Source organism: Colius striatus, chromosome 5, assembly GCF_028858725.1.
Source record: "Colius striatus isolate bColStr4 chromosome 5, bColStr4.1.hap1, whole genome shotgun sequence".
Lineage (NCBI taxonomy): Eukaryota > Metazoa > Chordata > Aves > Coliiformes > Coliidae > Colius > Colius striatus.
In genome coordinates, this window is record NC_084763.1 from 12,036,955 (window position 1) to 12,061,747 (window position 24,793).

Below are 24,793 nucleotides of genomic sequence, written 5' to 3' on the forward strand. Positions count from 1 at the left end.
TACAGATCTTCAGACTGACTTTAAGCACGTTTGGGCTTTTTTTTTCTTTCTGCTCTGGGAACAAAAGGAGAGGTGTTGGGAGAGCTCCAGCAGAGAGGATCTCTTGGAGTCAACCCCAGTCCTGTGCCCATGGCCCCAAAATGCTGTTGGGTGGCTGAGACATCTCACACCAACACAGACTTTGGAACAGTGGACTTGTCCTGCAAAAAAGCTGGACATAAGGCAACTTTAGCCAATGTGGTATCTCACCAGCAATTAGTCCTGTTCTTATTGTTGCTTTGAATCACCGAGCAGACACCAACACGTTTGCTTTTTGATGTATCTTCAGCAACTCTGCTGCTGCTGAACAATAGCACTAACAAAGCAGTTTGTTGGCAGGAAGGAAACCTCTTTGCAGCCTGGTTACATCTTCTTCCATGCACCACTAACCCACTGCCTTTACTGAAGAGAAAAATTAATTTTGTCTTTCACCTGTGAGTTTGTGGGTTTTTTTTCACTTCCTTTTAAGACTCCCAAACACTCAGAGAGGGGCCTGAAAACCTATAAACAACATGTCTTTCTTCTCTCGCTTCACTCAACTATGCTATAAATTCTGGTGAGCTGATGGCCTGTATGTGCATTGGCTCCACTGGAATTCGGAAATGTATTGCCTACTCTTCTTTATTAGAATATTGTAAAGATGAAATTTTCAGTCAGTTTCACACAGGGGGAAATCTGTAACTGACATTTTAGTAGTTTCACCATGCCTAGACAAGCCAGCAGATAAGTATTTTGGCTCAGCATATTTTTGATTTGCTGTGGTAGTTGTACCTGTCGGGTACTTGTAGAGAATGATCATGTCTTCCCTCAAACTCCTCTTCTCCAGGCTAAACACCCCCAGCTCCCTCAGCTGCTCCCCTTCAGACTTGTTCTCCAGATACTTCACCATCTCTGTTGTCCATCTCTGGACATATTCCAGCACTCCAATGTCTTTGTAGAGAGTGACAACACTCAACACAGCTCTTGAGGTGTGGCCTCACGAGTGCTGGGTACAGGGGGACAGTCACTTCCTTGGTCCTGCTGGTCACACTATTTCTGATACAAGCCAGGATGCCATTTGCCTTTTTGGCCACCTGGGCACACTGCTGGCTCATGTTCAGCTGGCTGTTGATTAACATCCCCAAGTTCTTTCCCTTTGGGCAGCTCTCCGGCCACGTTGTTGTGTCCCAAGTGCAGTACCCAGCACTTGGCCTTGCAGCCAGCCTGGTCCCATCGTTCCAGCCTGTTCAGGCCCCTCTGAAGAGCCTCCCTGCCCTCAAGCAGGTCTACGCACCCACCCAGCTTGGTGTCCTTACTGAGGATGCACTCGATTCCCTTCCATCCTGATCATTGATAAAGATGTTAAACAGAACGGGACCCAGCACTGAGCCCCGGCGAACACCGCTGGTGGCCGGCCAACGTCTGCATTTAACTCCACTCTCTGGGCCGGGCCATACAGGCAGTTTTTCACCCAACGCAGAGTACGTCCATCCAAGCCACGGGCAAACAGCACAGCAGTGCCGCCGCCTGCCCCGCTCCCCGGCGAGGTGCTGGCCGGGCGCCCACGGGCCGCGCTGAGGACGCGCCGCCGCCCGCCAGCCGCAGGTCCTGCGAGAGGCACGAGAGCCGCCCGGGACGCGGAGCCGCGCGGGCCAGCGGGACGAGGAGGCCGAGATCTCGCGAGAGCGGAGATGCCGTCCCGGCCCCGGGCATGCGGACGAGGGTGGCAGCCCCGCGCGCGATTGGCGGGGCGCGGCTTCCCCCCCCCCGCCGCCGGCGGCTCCACGCATGCGCCGCGCTCCGCCGGGCCGTGTCCCCGGTGCGTGTGTATGCGTGTGTCACCCGCGCCCCACGCACAGGCCGCGCCAGGGCTCTCGGCCGCCGGCGACTCGAGACCTGGGCAGTTGAGACTCTCCGGGCAGCTGGGACCCGCCGGGCAGGGTAAGCGGGCTCGAGGCCAGCGCAGTGCCGGGCGCCCGCCTCGGACGCTCTGCCCAGAGGCGGCCCGGCACGGCCTGACCCCGCCGCCCGGCCGGGGAGCGGGTGAGGGAGGCGGCGGCCCCGCGTCCGCCACCCCTGCGCAGCGCCGCCCGACGCCAGACGAGGCGGCCGCGGCGCGGGATGGAGTGAGGAGGCCGCCGCTGCCAGGAGTCACTTCCGCGTTGCGGGAGGCCGCGCCGGGCCCGCGGGAGGCTCCCACCGCGCCGCCGCCACCGCGCCGGACAGCGCCCGCCCCCAGCTCCAGCGGCGGCCCCGACCCCGGCCCCAGCGCGGGCGGCGCGAGCCCTCCATGTGAGGCGGTGCGGCCGGGCGGGCTGCGAGGCGGGCCGGGCCCCGGCGGCCGGCCGGGAAGCGAGGGAAGGCGCGAGGCCCCGGTACCCGCCGGCGGGTGTCCCCGTGTTGTCTCCATGGCGCCGGCAGCGCCCTGAGGGCAGCGGCAGCGGCGGCGGATTCTCTAGGCCGCGTCCTCGCCCTCGGCCGTGAGTGAGCTCGATGCCGAGCACCTCGGACGCGGCGGCCGGCGGGAGCGGGGGAAGCCGGGGCTGGGGGAGCGGCAGCGGCGGCAGCTCGGCAGTGGAGGCGGCGGCCGATAAGAAGCGGCTGCATCACCGGAGACGGAAGCGCTTCGCGGCCCAGACGCAGCCTCCCCCCCCGCCGCCGGCCCCTCACCCGCTGCTCTTCCCGCTCCTGCAGCCTCCCCTTCTGCAGCCCCCGCTCCTGCAGCCGCCGCTGCCGCCGCAGTCCCTGCTCTTCCTGGCGGCCACCGGCGCCTCCTCCTGCTGCGGGGACGGGGGAGAGCGGAAGCGGCCGCGGGGCAAGCGGCGCTCGGGCTCCCGGCACAAGCGGCGGCGGGGCCGCGGCGGCGGCGGCGGCGGGACCCAGGAGGCGGAGAAGCGGCGCGGTAGCGGGGGACTGAGCACGCTGGTGGAGGAGTACGACGACGTGAGCTCCCAGTCCGAAGGGCTGGTGGGCGGCGGGACGACCGGCGGCGGCCCGGGCAGCGGCGGGGGCAGCCCGGCGTCCTCCTCGGGCGGTGGCGGCGGGACCCAGCGCCAGAGGAGCGAGGCGGAGCGGAGCAGCCGGTCCCGCCGGGAGCACCGCGGCAGTAGCCGCCGTTCCAAGGAGCGGCACCGGGAGCACCGGCGGCGAGGAGAGGAGAAGGCGCAGCAAGAGGGGGCGGCAGGGGGCCGCGGAGGTCCCGAGGCCTCCTCATCCTCCTCCAAGTCCCGCAGCCGCCACAATCTCGGCCAGGACCGAGAGGGACTCAAGAGCAGCAGCGGTGGCAGCGACGGCCGCAGGAAGGGCTCCCTCTCCTCGCCCGGCAGCGGCAGGAAAGAACGGGAGAGCAAAGCGCACCGGAGCCGGACTAAATCGGCCAAGGAGCCGCCGTCAGCTTACAAGGACCCGCCGAAGGCCTATCGAGATGACAAACCCGAGCCCAAGGCGTATCGGCGGCAGCGCTCGTCGCCCAGCCCTGGCCGGGATGACAGCCCACCGTTGCACCGCTCCTCACAGAGCCAGCGGAGCCGCAAGTCGCTCAGCCCGGTGGGCCGCTCGCCACTCAGCCCCTACAGCCGCCGCCGCTCCCCCAGCTACAGCCGGCACAGCTCCTACGAGCGCGGCGGGGATGTGTCGCCCAGCCCCTACAGCAGCTGGCGCCGGTCACGAAGCCCCTACAGCCCCGTTATCCGGTGAGTCTGGGCCCAGGGCGGGAGGAGGGTGGGAACGGTGGGAGCAAGCTTGGCATTGGGAGGAGGGGACCTACAGCTGGGGCTGGGATGGAGGGAAGAGGCTTGTGTCTAGCAACAAAAGGCTTTTTGCTGCCAGAAACCTGTGGGGGGATGGAGTGGGAAGGGGAGTGGGGAGACACTCATACAAACATCTTGCTGTTCCTTCTCACAGAGAGACAGGGAGACATGGGTGTCCGTAGCACTGCTGCAGCAAGTTTCTCGCCACGGGAAACCACTTTGCTTGAAAAAAGGATTTTTAAATATTAAAGGCTATGAGAATGTTTTCAGATGAGAGTGGTTGAATGAAGATGCTTCTCAGAGGGCAGTTTTTCCAAAGGATCAATTTTGATTTTTTAAATCTTTGCTTACAAAAGTATAGAGGTTTTCAGGTACAACTATACATATCCTATTCCCTCTTGTAAAAGGATACATGTTCAATATATTTGTGTTTGGTTTAATTCTTGCTAATCTAAAGGGCAGACAAGCTGACAGGCAATTTGTAATACAAACTTTTCTTGTTCTTTTTAGAGATCTACAGAAAGACTGAGACTTTCTGTTTTGCTAGGAAAGGAGCTGATGTCAAGCTTTGTTAAATTGTCTTTTGTGCTTTAACCAACCCCTGAGAATGTCTGTAAGGTTTTTTCCTAGTGAGGTTATATGCGTGTATGCATTTGACTTGTGCTTCTAAGTCATTTTCTTACTGTTAGTAGGAAACCAGAATGTAAAGGTCAGTGTTGCTGTGACTTTCAGAATTTTATATGAAGTGGAAGCGTGGGCTTTATCTCTCTAATCAGATAGAAAACGTTGTGGAATTAAAGCTCTTAAAAATATTCGAACTTGCAGCAAAGCTACTGGGAATTTAAAGTATTTGTTCAGTATGTATTTATGAGTGAAGATTTTTCTTTCCCCAACTGGGATCTTGCTCTTGCCTAGTTAACTTCAGTTTTAAATGTGTGAGGTGATTGGCTCTTCCACTGGTAAGAGTTTTGTTTCTGAGGCATTACCTGGTGGGTTGTCTGAGAACTGTTTCCTGGCATTTCTCATGAGCACTTGGCATTTGGGGTAGCCCACAGTGTATCCAGGGAGGATGCTGAAGCTCTTCCCGTGTCTCACTGGCTGTTGCTTCAACCTGCTGTCCTGGGCGTGCATCAAATGCCATTTAAAGAGCCAAGTAACAAAACTGTCCTAATTTGTTCACAGGGGTAGAGCAAAGGTGACTTCAGGAAAAAAAAATAGAAGTTGTTTTAAGGTATGATTATGTGAATAATTTTGTAACCAATAAGGTGTTTCTGGCAGAAAAAGCTGTGAGTGCCCTGAAAAACAGCTCAATTGTTGTTGTTGTTCTGTGAGAGCCTGTTGCAAGTGGTTGAGGATATGCTTTCAAGATTATTTGAGTACTGGAATGGCCAGAATATTATTTGCATCATTTGACTTAAATACTCTAGGAATCAAGTTGTTTTCTATAGATGCTTATATCCTGGAATAAGAAAGCTAATAGTGATGAGCAAAATTATGTACGCTAGGTTTGTACTTACGAGAAGCTGTGTTAGATTGATAGTCCAGTTAGAGACTGTCTTAAACACTGCCTGATGGGACTGCAGCAGAAGCTACTGGAGACTTTGTCTGGGGAACAGTTACAGAACTAAGTTCTGTAGGAGGGTGGTGTTTTCTTCTGTTGAGACTGGGCCTCCGATTTGAAGTATGAGTGTTTAAATCCTGATTTTTGTACTGTATGTGTGATGTGTAAATTTTCTTGAAGCTGCAGATCTGTTCCTAGGAGTTAGCTTTGTGACTTCACACCTTCCTTCCTCCCTCCACTTAAAAAGTAATTTGCATCCCGTCTTGAACTGCATGCAGATAAATTACTTTGTTAACAAATGCAGATTGTCAGGTTTACTGCAGAGGGATTGGAATAGCCTAGTGAAACTAAGAGGTTGCTATATGCAGAGAGCAACGTTGGCCTGTCCTAATTCATTGTAAAAATGTTATTTCACAGGGAAGGAAAGAAGTGAGAAGTGTGATAATGAGCTCCGTTGATCCTAATATTTGCCTGATATGGAGAAATGCAAGCTAGTATTTCTTTGCTCCCATGCAGCTATTATGCATTATGGGTACTGTGACACGGAAGTAAAGATGAAAAAGTATTCATACAATTGTTGTAGCCATTCAAAACTCTGTCATAGTTGCTTTTTAGTTCAACTTTGTGATACTATGCCCAGAATGCTGATTTTTTTTGCTGTACTGTGTCGATAATGGTATAGTGGCCTTAGACTTGATAGAATATTACAGTTTCATGAAGGCAACAGCTTCTTACAACACCTGTCTTCGTCTGGGTGATTTAAAGACTTAATTCTGGGCTTGTGTCCAACTGTAATGGTGTCAAGACAGTAAGAACTTTGTATGTGACTGAGCATTCCAGGCTGCAAGACTTTTTGCTCTTTGTTCTGTATCTCATAGATGTGTCTTCTGTAACATTATACAAATTACCTACTTGTTTTGGTATGTAGGAAAAGAATATTAAGTGGTCCTGTTAGGCTTGAGAAGCTTGTGCATCTACAGTGCTTTTTTATTATTATTATTTGGGTCTCTGAGCTGCTTAGGGAGAAACTTCTAGTAAACAGTTGAAGAGAAACAAGTGAAATCAGCTTCTCTCCTTTGAATCCCTGATTTTCTCAAGCAGTGGTGCAGCTGCTGTGAGTTAGAGTTTTGAAATGCAACAGAGACTCTGACTACTGTCTTTCCATGATGGTGCCTGGGTGTGGGTTCTGAAGAGAAGCAAAGAGATACGAGTTCCATGCTTGGAAAATTCTCTTTGAATGGTAGACTAATTGCTTTTTCTGTTACAATAGCAGCAAACGTCAGTGTTTTGGGCAAACTGATCGTTTGAGCCCTTTCCACTTGTTGGACAAAACTTCTTTATTTGCTGCTGATGGATTTATATTACCATATTTTCTTGTGGATGGTAACATAGCTGTTCTAAAGTCACACACAAACATTTTCCAAATGGAAATTATTCCATGAAAGTATGAGGTATTTGTTTCTCTACTGATAAGCTGACTTGATTTGCAAAAAAAAAAAAAAAAAACCAAACCAAGAAGAAAGAGAACGGGGGGGGGGGGGGGGGGAGGGAAGAAAACCCCAAAATAAGCAGACACAGTCTGGAAACTAGTTTAAGATGAAATTGTAGGAGAGAAGAACTGTTTTTCATAACTTCAGTCAGGTCATATGCTATGTGATCACACATTTGATTCAGTTAGCTGTATAGATGAGTAATCACATCTTCTCAAATTTGGATACACCTACCCATCTGCCTAGATAAAAGTAAGTGGGTGAGGCACTACTAGCATAGTACTACTGTTCGTGTGCATGTCACTTAAGAGAAAAGACAAGGTTTCTTTTCTCCTGGGTACTACTGAGCTGTCTCATTCTCCAGCTGCAGCTAATCTGAGGTTCTGCAAAATATGGATCATATATGTTCAAAACAGATACAAACATAGGGAAAATGCCTTTTACTACCTGAATGTTTTACCTTTTTCATGGAGAAGATGTGGTTTCATACACTGATTTAAAAATAACTTCAAACCAGTAATTCTGCTACTTTTGGGCTTAAGGAGTAGGGAAGTTTAGGCTTTTTTTCCCCCTTGTTTGGTGAAAATTGGTTTTTTTTTACATTAAGCTCTGATTTTGTTTAGTAAATCTGTTTTGTAGAATTTAAAATGTGAAACTGTAGATTTTCACTCTCCAGAGCAAGTGATTTTTTTCAATAGAGTGTATTGAGGCTCTCTAATACATATTCTGAGTTAATTAAGATTTACTTTGTCACTTGTCAGTGGACTTTACCTTTTGCTCATCTGTGCCGATGTGCCTTTCCTTCGTTGCACTGCTTGTTTCCTTATTGTGAGAAGGGACTTCATTTGGAAAAAAAATAACTTTTTATATGTTTAGAACACAGCATTTGAATTGGCTTTTGACTGGTTAATTTCTTTGTAGGCAGAGTTCTCATCTGAAAATAGAAGGTTATAAAGCAGATTTCAGAATCAAATTAAATGTTTGGAATGTTTCAGTATTCCTAAGCTGTGCGTATTGGACATCCTTTTAAAGATTTACAGTTTGAGTCAGCAAGGTATAGTCTTCATTCACAAAGCAGCTGAGTAGGTGGTTGGTTGCAGATCTGCTTAGAATATAACCTTTAACTAGGAGCTAAAGAAGTTAATTGGTGATCTCTCACTTGATACCTTGTTGTTACTGTTACCACTTTAAGAAATGAAGTCTGTGTTTGCCTACCAGTGCAAAATGGAAAAGCCATGCTGTGAACTAGAATGTTTTTGTCAAGGTGGTTTGTGTTACTGAGTGTTATTATAAATGCCTTGAAAGATCTGCAGTGAAGCCAATCGATTACATTTAGGTGTCCTTTTTCAAATACACTCTGACCTTCCCGGGCAGGGGAAGATGGCAGCGCTCAGTCAGGAGTGCAGCATTCACTGGCAGTTAATGAAAGAGCTGGACTGCACTGGTTGTTTTTGCCTCCTTTGGTCTGTTCAGTTTCTTGTTTTTCCAGTCTTAGTCTCATGAATTGCTTTGTGTTACATCTTGTCAAAAAGTTATTGACAAAATCAGTTCCCATCTTCATCTCTGTAGAGTCCAATACATTCTGAGTACAATATCATTTGCACTTAGGTAACATGCCACTGACATCTTGGATTTGGCTTTCTCTTAAAGTGATTAAGAAGAAAAGAGGTTCTCAAGTTTACAGACATGAGAAGATAACAAGATTACTGTTCTGATTTGTCAGTAAAATATAATGCTTTTTACTTTTTTTTTTAAATTAAAATAAAGGGGGAATTGAAATGAGAGAGAAAGAAACTAGAGAAGTAGCGTGGCAAGGAAAAACATGTCAGCTGAGTGAGACCTGTGCTCTTGGAAATCTGACATATGTAATGCTTTCCTCTGTACTATCAAATATCCAAGTAGTAAAATGTAGCACTTTAGTTCTTTAAGTTATTATTTGGAATTCTTTCATTCTATGATTGAAAATGTAAGTGATATTTACAAAAATAAGTCTACTGATGTAAATTCACTAATAAATCTTCCATTTGGTAACGATGTGTTAATCAGTGAGGTGCAATAGAATGTTGCCTTGCAAGAAGGAGGAGTATTGTAACAGTTTAGAAACTTATAATTAATAACACTTTGATTGAAGTATTGCTTTTATAAAGTGAATAAGTACATTGTGTTAATTAAGCAGAGAAAAAATCTGGTTTATTTTTGTGAAATCTAGGGTGCTAGGCAAAAAATACTGAAAAAAACCTGTGATACCTAACCAGCTTTTAAAAAAAATATGTATATATTGGGGGGGGATGGGAAAAAGGCATTGTTTTTGTTATTCTGGAAAATGGAGGAAAGCAGTGCTGAGATTTGGTTTCAGAGTGACTGCCTTACTAGTGCTTTCTTCCTCTATCAGTTTCTTTAAATCCACCTCTTCTCATATGTGTTTTGTAGATAATGTCTTTGACACTTTTCTCTCTTTTTGTTTTTTAACTACCCAAAAAATTATGTAATTACTTCCACTTCTCTTTGCAGCTAATCTGTTTGTGCTCCTCCTCTCCTTTGTTGCTGTCTCTGGGGAAGAAAAAAAGGCAGCTTTAGAAATTCTTGGTTCTGATGCAGGCTAGTCCTACTAACGATTTTTAGGCAAATCAGGGTTTGAATTTTTTTTTCCCTTTAATAAAAATACTTTGAAATATGTTTATAGTTCAGAAGTAATTTTAAGAATGTCATGAAGCCTGGCAGTTATCCTCTCTGTTGGCATATAGACCCGTGTGAAGTGAATTCAAGATGCTGGTAGAAGAGTTTTAGTGGCTAAGCACAGCAAATGTACCTGTAAATGCAGCTTTTGGTTTGGGAGGCTGGGATGTGGCCCTTAGGTGTAGCACACTTCCTCCACACTTTCCTTGGGGAAAAAAAAGTTTGGATTGTTTTGTTGAATTTGTTAGCAATGTGCAGTTGTAGCCCTTGTTCTTTTGTTCCTGTTTACTGGGTTAAAAATGGACTCTTAACTAGAGATGAAATAGTTGGTGACAAATGATAAGGTGGTTTAGATATGTGTATATTCAAGCAGGCACACACACGTTTAGTGGAAATCTGTTGGAAAACAGTATATGTCACATGTCTTTCATGATGTTTCTTCAGGGCTCCAGTAAAATGTCAGTGCCTGTTAAATGGCAGACAGTGGCTATTGTGTGAGCCCATGTCAGTACTGCTGTGACTTCATCTTTTTCTGTCAAAAGAGTATTAGCTCTGAAGGGAGTGTGTTGACTGGTTTTATTATGTATAAGGCAAGATTTCTTCAGTCTGAGCTCTATATGCTTCTGAGGGAAAGATTGTAAACATCCATAGTTTTGGTTTTGAGCCATTTTGGAGGTGGAAAATAGTGCATGAGTTTTGTCTAGCCTATAAGACTCTCTTGGGACTTTTGAACTAATGGTAATGAAAGAAAGTAATAGTTGAACATTTGAAAAGATCACTAGGCTTAAGAAAACAGCAGATTTTTCTCTTTGACTTGAATAACTAGCAATTTGACAAAGCTAACTTTTAGCTAAGATTCATCATTTATCTGTTTAGTTTAAAGTGTTAATATTTTTGCCCTAATTGTCTTTGAGTCTAGCCCAGCGGACAAGGTACAGCAAGGAGTGTTCTTGTAAAGGTCTTTGGGATGCCCAAGGAAGTTCTAGTTTATTATTCGCACAGACATGCACCGTGTAATGCAACTATTTTTTTTTTTCTGATATGAAATTCAATAATGAAAAACTTTTGGAAAAACTAGAACAGTACAGAGATGATAGTCAAGATATTTCATAACTAGACTGCCATCCTTTTGGTCTGCCCTTAAAGGTTGTAGTATACATACGAGAAACAAAACATATATTTGTGTGCATGTGTATTTGCTGTCTCCCGCATGGATGCAGTTCTGACATGAGAAAGTGATGCCATTATCATTTTGGGTGTGAAACCCAGGATGGAGCATGTTTGTTGGTTTGGGGTTTTATTTCTGAATTTGCATAAATCCTTATTTGTATCCCAGACTCTCTTAACGTTGATAAAATATATATGTCCACTGTCAATGCTTGGCTTCCTTAAATGTGACTTTTTGAAGGATGTATAAAGTTTTAGATTATTTTTGCCCCATCTTTTCAAAACTTCCTCTTCCCCTCCATGTTGTGGTACCTGGTCCAATGTGCATTAGTAGTCACTAGTCTGAATATGTTTTCTGATTTTGTCCTTAGTGGTGATCTGCTTTATTTTAAAACAAAGTGTAAAAGAAACAGTCTAATGATTAGACATGATCTCTCAGCACCTGTAGTGTTTTAAACTGCCACTTTTCAAGTGCATGTGGGATTAAGTTAATATTTCTGTTTGTGATGTAGATTACTTTATATTATGCAGCTTTCAAAACAAGCAAACAAAACAATCCCCAAACAAACTAGAACTTTGCACTTAGGAAAGAAGTAAAACTGATTTTGAGGCCTTTAGGCCATATTTTGAGTTTAGTTCAGGTTGCAGTGAGATCCTTGGGATTGAGGATGTGTGATCTACAGGTAACTGGAGCGAGTGTCAGTTTAAAATGGCTGCTCTAAGAATGAGACGAGCAAGCATATATTTTCCGAGACAGGTCAGTGACATCCTTGCAAATGATGTGCCATTTATAGAGGTCAGTTTAGGACTAATGGGGCTTATTAACTTGTACTTGATGCTGGAGAAATAGAATTACACTGATTCTGCAGCTGGTGCCGCTCTGTAGGAGCATACCTCTGCTTGAGATGATAATTCCTCTTGGAAAGTGAGGTAACAGTATGAGAAGAGCTCTGACCTAGCAGTTCTAGTTTATGCATTGCCTGGATAGTCTCAGCTCGCCTTTTTCTTTTACTGCCCCCGTCTTAATTCTGTATTATGGAACTTGGTACATTTTTACTTTTACTCCATTTTGGCCAAGCTTCTAAATTTTATGTCAGATGTAGTGCTTAAATTTCCAAAGTGGTAGTAATAAAAAAAAACTTCAGCAACATGGTTCGTAATAGAACACAAATGAGTTTTCAAGGGAAGTTTCCTGATCAATTTTCTGGTTTTATTTGGTTTTGTAAAGGACATGGATGTTGATATCTCTTTATTGAAGTGAACCAAAACTTTACATTTAAGTTGAAAGTTCAGATAACAGAATTGTGCAGCTTTTTTAAGTGTAAAAACCATCTATTATTGTTGTTGTTATAATTAGTATTATTACAGTGTGTCATTATTCTGATGCACCAGAAGATTCTATGAAATCTACTTACTGATGTAGAATTGAACTGTGTTAGTTTCTAAGAGCTGGATTTGATTGATCTATGATTTGATTTTTCTAAATTTTAATGGTTTTTTTCTTTCAAAGGTTTCTAGGCATTTGCTTCAGTTTCAGTTTTACCTATAGAGTTTTGAAAGTTCTGTAGTAGTATATACAGTGTGCACACCTAGACATTGTTTACAGTCACTTTTACATAATGTTGATTTATCTCCATGACTCACTCTGTTGCTTTAGGAAGGTGACTGAAAAGAGTCCTTTTCATAATGCAGGAAAAAAGTGTAAATTTGGAAATTAGTAAATGTTGCACACAAAATGGCAACATTATTGTACTATGTAAAATATTTGTTCAGTTGAAGCACTGAAATGTAATTTCTTGTGTTGATAATTAAAATGGAATTAATTTAATTGTTACTAAAATCAAATTTGACAGAGAAGTGTATACTCCTGACCATAATGACTCAAGTTGGTTGTTTTTTTGTTTTGTTTTGACAGCCTCTATACACTGGTACTGTCTTTTGACATTCTCGTATCTCTGCATTTTTGCTATTACTTAATACTTTTTTTTTTGCCAAGTGATGAATACTTTTTAATCCTGATTATACTTTTTCTTCCCCTTCAAGTGATATACTCAAGCAAAATAGATTTCCATTGATTTTAATTAAGAAAATACTTGTAAATCTGATGAATACCCATGCTGTTCTAAGTATGGTAAAACGGATTAACACACCCTCCCCCTATTTTTTTAATTTCATAATATTGCTGTGTGGTAGCAGTGAATTAGACTCCTAGTTGCAAGTCTTTCATCTCTCTTTTTTTTTTCCCTTTTACTTTTTAATAAATAACTAAATCAAGTCTACTACTAGGCAGATGAGAGTAGGTCCTTGAAAGATTTAATGAAAAATATTTCATATGCAATTGTGTTTTTACAGAGTAGAAGTTTATTTTTTTTTAACTGCTATGATTTCCTCCCCTGCCCCATTCTAGGTTGTTTTCTTGCTAAGATTTTATAGATGGATTGGGTATTTTTTTTCCTCCTTAGTCTCTGTATTCTGATAGAGATCTGCTTATGGGTTATAACTACTGACAAGCAAACATAAGAAGTATTGGGTGGTTTTGGATTTGATGTTAGCTGATTTTGGTTTTTTCAATGTATACACTTAAGAAAATCTGAGATTTATTGTTGTCTGTTGATTGGTTGCATTGCTTTTAGTGTTCACTATCTTTTTTTCGACTGACTTACTTGAGTGGCAGTTGTCATAGGGAAACTTAAGTTACTAACTCCAGAATTTCTGCTTCAGTGTCACATTTAGATTTTTCTTGTTACATTGTAACATTATTTAAATTCTGCTGAATTCTGGTTATGTAGCCAGCTGTATTTCTCTCAAAAACTGAATTTACTATAGGTGTTTGTGCAAGTTGTGTAGGATCAGATTTTCTTAAAGGAGACAGATATCAGTGATAAGTAGGAAGGAAAAAGGAACATAGCTGTCCTATATGTATGCTTGCATTTTGCAGTTCTTTAATGGGAGAAACTACGTCTAAGAAATCTTTAACATTTTCTAAGAACCTGTTTAGGTTTAGAATCTTTCTTGATGTACTCTGTAGGTTTTTTTTTTTTTAATGCATGCTCTTTCCTGTTTCTTAGTCTTTTACTTATTCTATAAGCATGGTGATAATGGTTGCTTCAAAAAAAGTTGTCAGAAAAGCCGATACACAGGGAAAGCAACTGGACTAAATGTAACTGGGTAAATCTACATGTTTTTCAAACAGGAGGTCAGCAAAATCTCGAAGTAGAAGTCCATATTCATCAAGGCACTCGAGGTCTCGTAGCAGACACAGGTTGTCTCGATCCAGAAGTCGCCATTCAAGTATTTCTCCTAGTACATTGACTCTGAAGAGCAGCCTAGCTGCTGAGCTGAACAAAAACAAGAAAGCAAGGGCTGCTGAGGCAGCCAAAGCCAGTGCAAAAGCTTCCAATACTTCAACACCTACTAAGGGAAACACCGACACTGCTGTAAGTGCACCTCAAGTGAACAATGTAAAGGACCTGAAGAAAATAAAAACTGAGCATACACCTTCTCCTACAAGCAGTGCAAACTTAAAAAATGACAAGGCAAAAGCGAAAGTTTCACTTCTTGAAACAAAAGGGGAAAATAATTTAATTACAGACAAAATTACTAAACAGAAACCTACAGCAGTAAAAGAGAATAAACCAACTGCTGTAAAACAGCCACCAGTCACTGTAAAAGAGAAAAGCAAACCGACTACACCAAGTGTAGTAACAAAGGAGAAGGATCGAGTTGTTGCACTACCAACCTCCACACTGCCGCCTTTGCCTTTGCCTCCCACGCTGCCTGAAGATAAGGAAACTGATAGGTGAGTTGTGACACACGTTTGCTTTTTGATACTGTCTGTTCCTTTTTATTGTTGTTGCTGTTGCTGTCTGGTTTTATTATGGTTATCATAGTTATTTTCAAAAGGAAAGAGTAACAGACTTACTTGCTGGATCAAGCTGATGTAGTTCTTGCTGCTCTTGTTTAACGTGGCTTTTTAGTGAATGGAAGGAATTTGATCTTAATAATAATTTAACTGGTCCGTGAAGGGTTTAGTCTAGGAGGATTCTTTCAATAAAAAGTATACAAAAGAGATATTGTAAAATTACTGGTACATAATAACTTTGGGAGTTACACAAGGATGCATTCAGGATTTCAAGTTTGGTCTGAACAAGTACATACTTCCAGGGAAAAGTTGAATTCGCTAACAGTATGTAAAAATTCTTTAGTTAGCTGGGGTTTGAAGTGAAGTTTCCTTTCCCTTTGGAAGACAATTGTTTTTATAGCTGCGTGTTACTTTAGTGTAATTCATTTCAGAGATCAATATTATTTTGAGTATGGATAACAGAAGTCAGGGGCCTGACCTGTCATTTATGTTAACTTTTGAAGCGTTAAAATTGGTCTGTAGTGAAGAAATTCATCTCTGGATTCCAAGTGTCACCTGAGTTTAGACTACATTAAGTCTCTTCACAGTCCTAACAGATAATACCTGCTGTGATTGGTATTGGAAAACTATGCTGTCAAGATGTAATTGAATATTTTTCTTCTGGTTTAGTCATGAAGTTAGGGAAAGTTACATTTGCTTTTACTTATGGTGTTACATGCCTCTCACATGTATGCAGGAAATCACCTTCTCACCACACATAAACAAAAAATTATTAGGGCTGAAGTAAGAACTCATTTAAGTGAGATATCTTTGTAAAAAATATCAAGCTGTAGAAGAAAAATTCGAAACCTTATTAAATACTTTATTGTACTCCATATCTGTGAAAGTAGACTGTTTTCTTTTGTTCTTCATGAAACGTGTGGTGTTTCTTTGAGTAAAAATAGTTGTAATTAAGGTTGAAATGTTTCTCTTGAGTTTGCTAGAAATTTAATGCTATGTTAAACAGGATAGCCAGGAGGCCTTGACAAATGAATGCAGCCTAAGATGTTAGAGAGATATATATATATAAAATTTTGTTAAGAGTAAAAGAAAAATCTTATTTCTTGCCCTTCAGGACTAGCAAATGTCATTCCAGTTGTTCAGAATCACATCTGTGGTGTGAATGTATGGTTTCATTTAAATTTATGAGAAAACCATCCTCTCTAGGTAAATAGGATTTCTGATGCTGTTGAGGGCAATGTTTACAGTTTTAACTAAAAAAACCTGCAGACTAATTAGTGTAAGGAAATATATAACTGGTGTTGCAGTGTTAATTGCAGTAATATGAAATTAGATTTCATTTTGAAGTTGGCTATTTGCTTCTCATTATCAGTATTTTTTTAATGTAATAACTGTTTTGAGTACAACTGAAATTACACAGAGGAGTTAAGCTATGATTCTGTTGGTGCTGTGCTCATTCTTCTTTCATAAAACCCCACTATAATGGTTACAAACAGCTGCATTAGAAAGATTAATGACAAATAGTAGAATGTCATTTATGCCTTGCTTATTTTTGTCTATAGTATGTTATAAACTTCAGACCAGAATGGTTGTAATTACAAGCCATGATAAAGCTTAAGTCATTGAAGAAAAGTGATCAATGTTTTTTTTAGGGGGCAAAAGGGCAAAGATATTTACCTTGGGCTCAGAGTTACCATGGGGAAATTGTGCCAACAAAGCAAGTTTGCTATGTAGAATTGACTGATTTCTAGTGTTGTATCAATTGTGAAGTTTAGTAAGAAACTGATAAACTCACGAATGAACTACTTAAAATAACAGCAATGTTTCAAAGCTACTATGTAGGTTAGCTGAAAGGGAAAACTGTTCTGGTGGTCAGTGATGTGTGATTTTACAGACCTGAAAAAAATGCTACTTGGCTGCCTCTCATTAATGTACTGTGTTTAAAATATCTTTATATATTTAACTAATATTGAAAGTCTAGGGGCAAAATCCCAAGAAAAATATAAAGATATGAACTTCAACATTAAGCATTTTTCTTTGCCATGATAATTACATGTGCTGTCCAAAGGTAGTTTATTCTTTATAACACATTAACCATTATATCTGGGATGAGAGCAATATGTGCTTCCTTGAGGTACTTTTCTAAACTCAGACAGTGATAGCTTGAGAAGTAACTGTTCTGTTGAGAAAACTGTTCTGTTTTCAAGAGGGAACATAGATATAGGTAAACGACTGAAATGCTTTGATGTAAAGATTGCTAATTACAATGAATATAAGAAAGAATATATGCATTCTCTATGATGGAAGATAGCAAGATCTTTCTATTTACAGAAGTTACTGCTCTAGCTATGAAACTAAGTAGGTAAGAAGTTGCAAAAAATCCTTCTGAAAAGGTTCCCAGAGAAGGATACTGACAGTAGAATAGTGTGATTTGGAAAACACAACTGTCCTGGAAAATGTCCCTTCAAAACATGACAGAAAATTTTTTTGATGCAGTGACAAAATTTGAAGTTTAGAGAGAGAATACTATGTGAGAGTCCTTGGGGTGGGGGGAGAAACATATAAAGTTGAGATGGTACTGACTTAAAACTGCTGGGTATGCAGCAGCTGGACGAACCTAGCTAAAGTAAAAGCAGTTCTGATAAAATGGAACCATGAGTTTGAATAAAAGAAACCCTTCAGCAAGTATGATGTTTTCAGAATTTCCCCATTAGAATGAGAAGACATCTCTAGTTTGCGTACAGTAATTGGAAAAGGAATACATTGCTGTACATGTGTTTGGGGGATTTTTCTCAACACAGAGATTGGCTATCTGTATCTGTTATCTTGTTATGGTTGATGATTGAAAAATGGTCAGATATGGGTCAGTAACCCATGGCAGAAAAACATTTACCCTTTCTTTATCTGATTCTTTTTTTTTCTACTTGAATTGCACGTTGATCACTAGGAACACCTTTAATCTGGAACATTTCAACAAATGTATGAGACTGGAATTTGTAAAAGAGTGATGTGGAGTGCCTTGTAATGCCCTGCAGTGTTATCGTAAACTACTTAATATCTCTGGAGACCAATTTTAGAGAGAACTGGATTTGAATATTCTTCTCTTTTATAAGAGAAGTCAGTTGGAGTACAGATGTTACCACTACACTTCTGATCTGATGTCTGACAGCACCTGAGCTCTAAATATTTTTAGTAGTCTTGGCTGTAAGCTTGGGAAGAAGTTTATATGGCAGAAGAAGTCTGGCCTGGTAAGGTGTACTGTGTCATGTAACCTCAGCTTTCACCAGAAAGATGTGATTTCATAGTTTCTGTAGAATTTTTGTAGTTAGCTGTTCATCTTCCAGAGACCTATCTGTAAGCCATTTGTAAAGCATGAATCCAAATCCTGCAAATTCTAAGAGCAGGAAGTTCAAATGTTGATGCATTGCCAGTCTAGACTGTATTTTAAAAAAAGTAATTCCAATTGGGTTTCCTTTATGTATGTTAATATCATGTTACTGTGTTAAACTTATTAGCAAAATTGGGTCTTTTTTTAATAGCTTGAGAGAGAATCTTTCAGTGAAGTCAGTTAAAGAAGCAGAGAAGAAACTTCGCCACCTGCTTGCAGACTTGCCACTTCCACCCGAGTTGCCTGGAGGAGCTGACTTATCTAAAAGTCCTGAAGAAAAGAAACCAACAGTTCAGTTACATAGCAAAAGAAGACCAAAGTATGTTTATTGAATTTTTTTTAACAGCCTATCAAACAAGTAAAAGTGATAACAATTGATTTGAAATAGGTTATTTTAAAAAGAATTTGGCTTTTTATTGACCTTTTTAATATTAATGAGGCTGCTTGAATCAAACTGCGTGGTTTATTGCCACTTAATGGTAATAAGTCAGTTATTTAATATTGCCTCATAAATATTTAGTGTTGAGAGTTTTTCAAAGTTAAGACAGCCCTTAATTGTAGCTGTATTCTTAGAAGTGCTTATTGTTTTCTAGAATATGTGGACCACGACATGGTGAGACAAAAGAAAAAGAAATAGACTGGGGAAAGCGTTGTGTGGATAAATTTGATATCATTGGTATTATTGGCGAAGGCACTTATGGGCAAGTTTACAAAGCCAGAGATAAAGACACAGGTAAGTTCAAAAAAGTAAATGTAATCCTGCAATTCTAATATTAACAGGATATTTTTTTGTTTTATATTGACTAAAGTTTGTGCTATTCTGCCTTTGTCTGAATTGGAAATTACCTTTTGCTGCCTTGGAAATTCATTTCTCAGTAAAACTGTTGTCTAAAACAAGCTGAGTAGTCTTAATGTCTAATTCTTATTTCTTGAGTTTTGGTGTTCTGTACACAGTTGAGCTGGTGGAGAGGGCAAACTAGGGAAACAAAGTGGCAGTCTGGTCAAGTTGACAAATTATAATTAAGTCTGTAAAGGAATGTAAGAGTTAAAGGAGTTATGCATGAGATTTAGCCATTTTTCTTCTTTGTACTCCAATAGCCACTCTGACATTAGGAAGAGGATCTGTCTCTGTGCAACACAGCCCTGAATTGTGGCACCTTGGCTATCTTTCTTGCAGTATAACTGACTTTGCAACAGTGAGACATAATGTTTAAATTTCATGTTAAACTATTTTTACCCCTACTTTGGGAACTGTTGCAACTGATTGTTAGAAGTTTCTTTCTGCTCCCTGGGATTCTGTTCTTTACACATTTAACTATTTATTCCTATCATAACCATATTGGGTCTTTGGCAAGCTTCAGGTTATTTGTGTATCTGCCTCCAGTAGAAGTTGTTGTTTTCTGTGTTGAACGAGTCCATATTCATTGTTATAGCAAACATTGAATTAATTTTTGGATTCAAATCCTGTACAAAGAGTGGCATTCTGGCCATGGAGATACCTTATAATAAGTTAAATGGGCTTTGAAAGCAAGTGGATGTTGTGTCATCCTGCAATGTGATCTACTGTGTGTATGCCTTATACACTGGTGTGGTATGAGTCCTTTCTGGGGCTAACGGATATCTGTGCTGTTAATAAACTTCCCAGACACCCAAGAACAAAATGGTTGAGCTGGAGTAGAATCTTTAGATATCCATCATGCTTCTGCTGTTTTGCAGAGTCTAGCTCAGCCTGCAGTAAAATAATAAGGAAAAATTCTCCTCACTGTAAATGTGTCAGTGACAGTTCTGCTTGTAGAAAGCATACTGATGAATTTTAGTACTCTTTAATCATCTGCCTCATTTCTTAAAGCTGCGTAGCATTTCTAGCTGGGTAAATGTGTCCTGACCTGTGGTCACATAGTAATAAGAAAACTAGAGCAGTTGTAGGCCTCTGTCTGTAAAGCTGCTGTTAATAGTCCCTCTTATATGGGATCTACTGATAGACCCAGTGTGTTGGAATGTCAGGATGTGGGTGAGTGAGGTAAGCAGGAAGAGGCAGTACAGTGGGTATCTGAAAATTCTCTTTGACAGTTCTACTTCTCCATGTGATAGTTTTCCAACAATGGTTAATTCTGTTTGCGTTCAGCATACTGTTTGGTGCAAGGATCAGAATGTTAAAACCATTCAGAAATAGGAAGGGGTTTTAGTCAATACTAAATCTTGTAGTATGGTTGTTAATCTTAGTGGTTTTTATTTAAATTCTCTCTTAGGGGAAATGGTGGCACTAAAGAAAGTACGTCTGGATAATGAAAAGGAAGGGTTTCCAATTACAGCTATTCGGGAGATTAAGATTCTTCGACAACTTAACCACCAAAGCATTATCAACATGAAGGAAATAGTGACAGATAAGGAAGATGCTTTGGACTTCAAGAAGGACAAAGGTATGTTTTCTAACACAGGGGGAGCTCTCTCTGCTCCTTTTCTAAACATGGTAGCCTGCTATCCTGGATTTGAAATTAAGCTTAATTAAAAAATATATTTGCAGATGGTGATGCTTGCTAAGGACTTTTAAGTTTTATTTAATTACTAATAGAAGTTCCTTGTTTATTTCAGCTGTACCTTTTGTTTATAGATTATAAACATTTTTGCGAATATTTGGTGGGATAACAAAAATGTATCACTTGATTCCAGTTTTGCTGGAGAGGAACAGATGTTTGACTGATGCTCAGGGATTAGGGAGGCCAGCAACAATAGGAAGCTCTTAATTGGAACCTTTTTGTAGCCTTTTATTTTCCTCATAGTGTGTCCTTGTATCATTTAGAGTATTGTAGACTCAATGCTAAAGAGATATTTTTCATTGTAGGCCTTAGTTTTATTTGAATTGCGCTGCATTTTTTTCATAATTTAGCATATGTATATTGAAGGCTAGAAGGAGGATGAAGGAAAAGAATTAAAAACAAAATTTGAAGGGTAGTGGTGTTCTTCCCCAAATAGAAGACATGCAGACTTTTCCTCTTCTGGTTCCTTCAGTGTTTAGTCTGGCTTAAGCGTTCCTGCAACCTTGTTAGCCTAGAGAATCAAGCAGAGTGGAAGGCACGCAGTGGTGTTGCTCAATATTTTTGATATTGGAGTGGTCATTTTGTTTGGAGGCCATTTTGGTTTAGGTCCAAGTTTTACAAACCTGTAGACAATTGAATACAAAGCTTGTCTGAGGGAGAATGTTTGGAATGTGGTACTTGTGCTGCTTCCCTGCTCTCCCTCCCTGAGTTTCTCTACAGCATACCCAGCAGCACCGGTGAGGGCAGAAGATGCAGTATGTACTGCATAGCCAGCAGAAACACCAGGTGACCTTGTGATGAGTCAGAAAATGACTCTCAAAATTAAAGCAGTTTTTTTGTTTACTTTTTTTCCCTAGAATGTTATACCTTGAGAGTTATACAGCACTGATGCACTTTTTCTGTAAACCATGTTTAAATGTAAGAAGCATCTAGCAAAAGAATTTCTCTGGATATGTGCAGGTTCAATGGTCAGCACCCATTCTGAATTCTGACAGTCTGCAACAGCCAGTTTAGGTTTTTCATGTGAGTCTTATACTGAGTTTTAATTAGGTCTAACCTACTTGGCTAATGAGACCACACTGAGCCTTGACTTAATGCTTAATGACTCATTAATTAATTTTCTCCCTTTCTGTTTGATGCCATGACTAGGTTCGAACTGTAAATTTTTTTATATGCTTCAAACTGTATCTCTTATGAAAAGGTTTTTTTTTTGTCCATGTCTGTATTTGTGCTTTTGATAGTGCTTTAAATGTTGATTTCTCATTCTTATTTAACAGCTTGTTAAAACAACCACGTTTTCAGAAAATTTGCAAGGGAAGGGGCTTCTCTGGAGATGCCGAAATAAAATTAGTTTCTGATAGTCTCTTGAAAGTATTAGCATGATAAGGAGACTGTTACTACAATTTGTCTCTGAAAAGATGGAAGCTGTTGTTTTTTTCAGGCACTGCATTCTGTCTCTCTAATGAGTAGTTTGTTGTGAAATGGGGATTTATAGCTGAACTCTTGTAGCCGAACTGTAGTCTACACAGGGAACTAGTGTAGGTAGGAGGAAGTTTTTCACAGTAAACCATTGCAAACACAAAAGTAGGCTCCTTGGCTTAAGGAACCATTAGAAAAGTAGTGGTGATGTCTTAGGCAGAGCTTACAGTAGAGACAAAGTGTTTTGCCCTCTGGTGAATGTGCATATTTAAAAGCAGAGAATGAGAATATTTCTTCCTCTAATTAATATGAGTAAAGTTAATTTTGTGTCTAAGGATGGCTATCACACCCTGACTTATTGCTTGTCTGTTTATTCACTTAAGGTGGTTTCTTTTTGGTTGAATCTCTGTAGTTTAAAATGCAGCAAGTTTAGTTTCCTAACAATTATGTAAAAGTTGGGCAGACTTTTACAGTACTTAAGGGTGCTTTTTAAGATAGTAACATTGGCCTGCAAACCAGCAATGGTTTCTTACCTTCTACAACTCTGTCCTGATGCTTTGAGCTGTGTCACGTGCTTTTAAGTGACATCATCCTGTGTCTTCCTAACTTTGAGTATCTGACTTGTCGCAGTATTTTTAACAGCATTTTACTTCTCAAAAAAAAATGTAAGAAAATTATATCTGTGTTTTATCTGGCCAACTTGGGGTACAAATCTAGCAATAAGAACAGCTTTAATAGATAGCATTAGTTTGCTTCTTTTTAGATCAGCCATTAGAACACACTGCTTCATTGTGTTACATTTCCAGCAGTGGATATACAGCACATCAGACAGCATAACTGTATAGGTTGGGGACATACACAGCTGAGTAGATGATATATGGTTCTGAAGTTTTAACTTTGCAGTGCTCATTATGTGTGAGTCACGCTTGATGATAAAGCTGGAGAATGACATTACCGGTTACAAATTGATGATGTAACATCTTGACTTTGAAGCACCATTCCTGATAGGTAAAGCATATATATTGTGTGAGTTGAGAAAGGAGTATCCGTTTTGTGTGTTTCTCATGCAGACTTTACTTCCTTACTGCACATGCTTAGTGATGGGAACACATTACTCAGTTTATATTCTATCTTTATATTTGCATAACAGCTAATTTAACAGCATAGACAGCAGATTTTGGTTTCTAAAACCTCCTCTGCTTCTCTTGGGACATGAAGCTTCATTTAACTTGATAGTAATGGTGAGCTATAGCTTCCATTCAATGTTTTCCTAAAATTTCAGATCTCTGGTTACTTTTGTTGAAAGTGTTTTCTCCCAGTGAGCTAGTGCAGGAGCAAGTGTGTCAGACTTCAACAGTAGCAGAAGCAGCCTGACATTGTTGGTGCTTAAGACCAAGTCTGCTCACAACTAAACCTTCCTTCACTTTTCCTCTTTGTATACTTGACGGTAGCTGAAGCTAATTGGAGTTCACGTTCATGAACTTCAGTCCGTGTGCTTTTGGAGCAAAGCTTGAAGGAGGATCATTGTACTTTTGCAGAAGCTCTTCATTGTTTTTTTTGTTTTGGTGTGTTTTTCTGACTGAGAAGGTTTGCGTGCTGTTCCCTGTGCAACAGTAGCTGAAGAAAACAAGATTTAAAACAGAAATCAAAATCAAAGAGCTATTCCTAGGTATATTCAAATCCCTATACCTCATAAGCTAAGACAGTTGAGGCACTTCATCAGCTGTAAGTGAATCACTGGTAAAAAAAGGCCTTTTTTCTTTGAGCTTTTGTCAGCTCTGGTTTGGTTTGTTGGTGAGTCTGTCATATAAATGACTTAAAATGTCTCTCCTTTTTTTTTTTTTATTTCAGCATCTGAAATGGTCTTTTAGTTCCCAGTTCCCATCTAGAAGCTGTTTGCAGTTCTCAACAGTCTCACTGTGGGACTGCTGTGATCTCTTCTCACTAAATGTGTGGAGAATGCCTGACTTAGCTTTTGTTGCTGTGGTGTTTTAGCCCTGATTGGGTGCCAGGGGCCCACCAAGTTGTTCTATCATTCCCCTCCTAAACTGGACAGGGGAGAGAGAAATATAACAAAGGGCTCTCAACTGGAGATCAGGACAGGGAGATCACTCAGCAATTCTGTAGTGGGCAAAACAGACTCAACTTGGGGGAGAAATGGTTTGATTTATTAGCAAACAAAACAGAGTAGAGAAATGAGAAATAAAACCCAAATCTTAAAACACTTCCCCCCACCTCCCCTTCTTCCTGGATCTCTCTTTTCTCCCCCTGCAGCAGCACAGGAAATATGGATGGGGGGTTACGGTCAGTTCATTACAGATGGACTTTGCCGCTGCTTCCTCTCAGGAGGAGGCCTCCTCACACTTCCCACTGGTACAGTGTGGAGTCCCTCCCATGGGCTGCAGTTCTTCACAAACTGCCCCACCGTGGGTCTCATCCACAAGGGAAGCAGTTCTCTAGGAATCAACTGTTCCAATGTGGGTTCACCATGGGGTCACAAGTCCTGACAGCAAACCTGCATCTGTGTGGGTTTCTCTCTCTATGGGATGCCAGGTCCTGATTGGAACTTGCTCCAGTGTGGGTTTCCCACAGGGTCACAGCCTCCTTTGGGCATCCATCTGCTCTGATGTGGGCTCCTCCACGGACTGCGAGTGTATCTCTGCTCTCCCATGGCCTCCATGGGCTGCAGGGGCACAGCTGCCTCACCATGGGCTGCACCACACGTCACAGGGGAATGTCTCTTCCAGTGCCTGGGCACCTCCTCCCTCTCCTTCTCTGGCCTTGATGCCTGCAGAGATACTGGTCTCACATTCTCACTCTCTTCTGCTGCTGCTGCAGTTCAGCATCTGCCCAACAACTTGTTCCCCTTCTCCAGTACGTTAATTGCAGAGGTGTTACCTCCATCGCTAATTGGCTTGGCCTTGGT

General features: G+C 41.4%; 1 protein-coding gene across 8 annotated transcripts in view; it reads left to right on the forward strand.

The window, feature by feature from the left end:
- The first annotated feature begins 2,315 nt into the window (after window positions 1-2,315).
- The window catches only part of CDK13 (cyclin dependent kinase 13), a 48,854-nt gene continuing 26,376 nt past the window's right edge, over window positions 2,316-24,793 (forward strand). For all 8 annotated transcript variants that reach the window (XR_009818835.1, XR_009818836.1, XM_061997437.1 and 5 more), the window contains exons 1-5: window positions 2,316-3,710; window positions 13,855-14,460; window positions 18,063-18,230; window positions 18,505-18,644; window positions 20,161-20,331. Coding sequence is in view for 6 of the 8 variants with exons in the window: in XM_061997437.1 (XP_061853421.1) it covers window positions 2,512-3,710; window positions 13,855-14,460; window positions 18,063-18,230; window positions 18,505-18,644; window positions 20,161-20,331 (2,284 nt within the window). In the remaining 2 variants the exon portion in view is untranslated. The remainder of the gene's footprint in view (window positions 3,711-13,854; window positions 14,461-18,062; window positions 18,231-18,504; window positions 18,645-20,160; window positions 20,332-24,793) is intronic.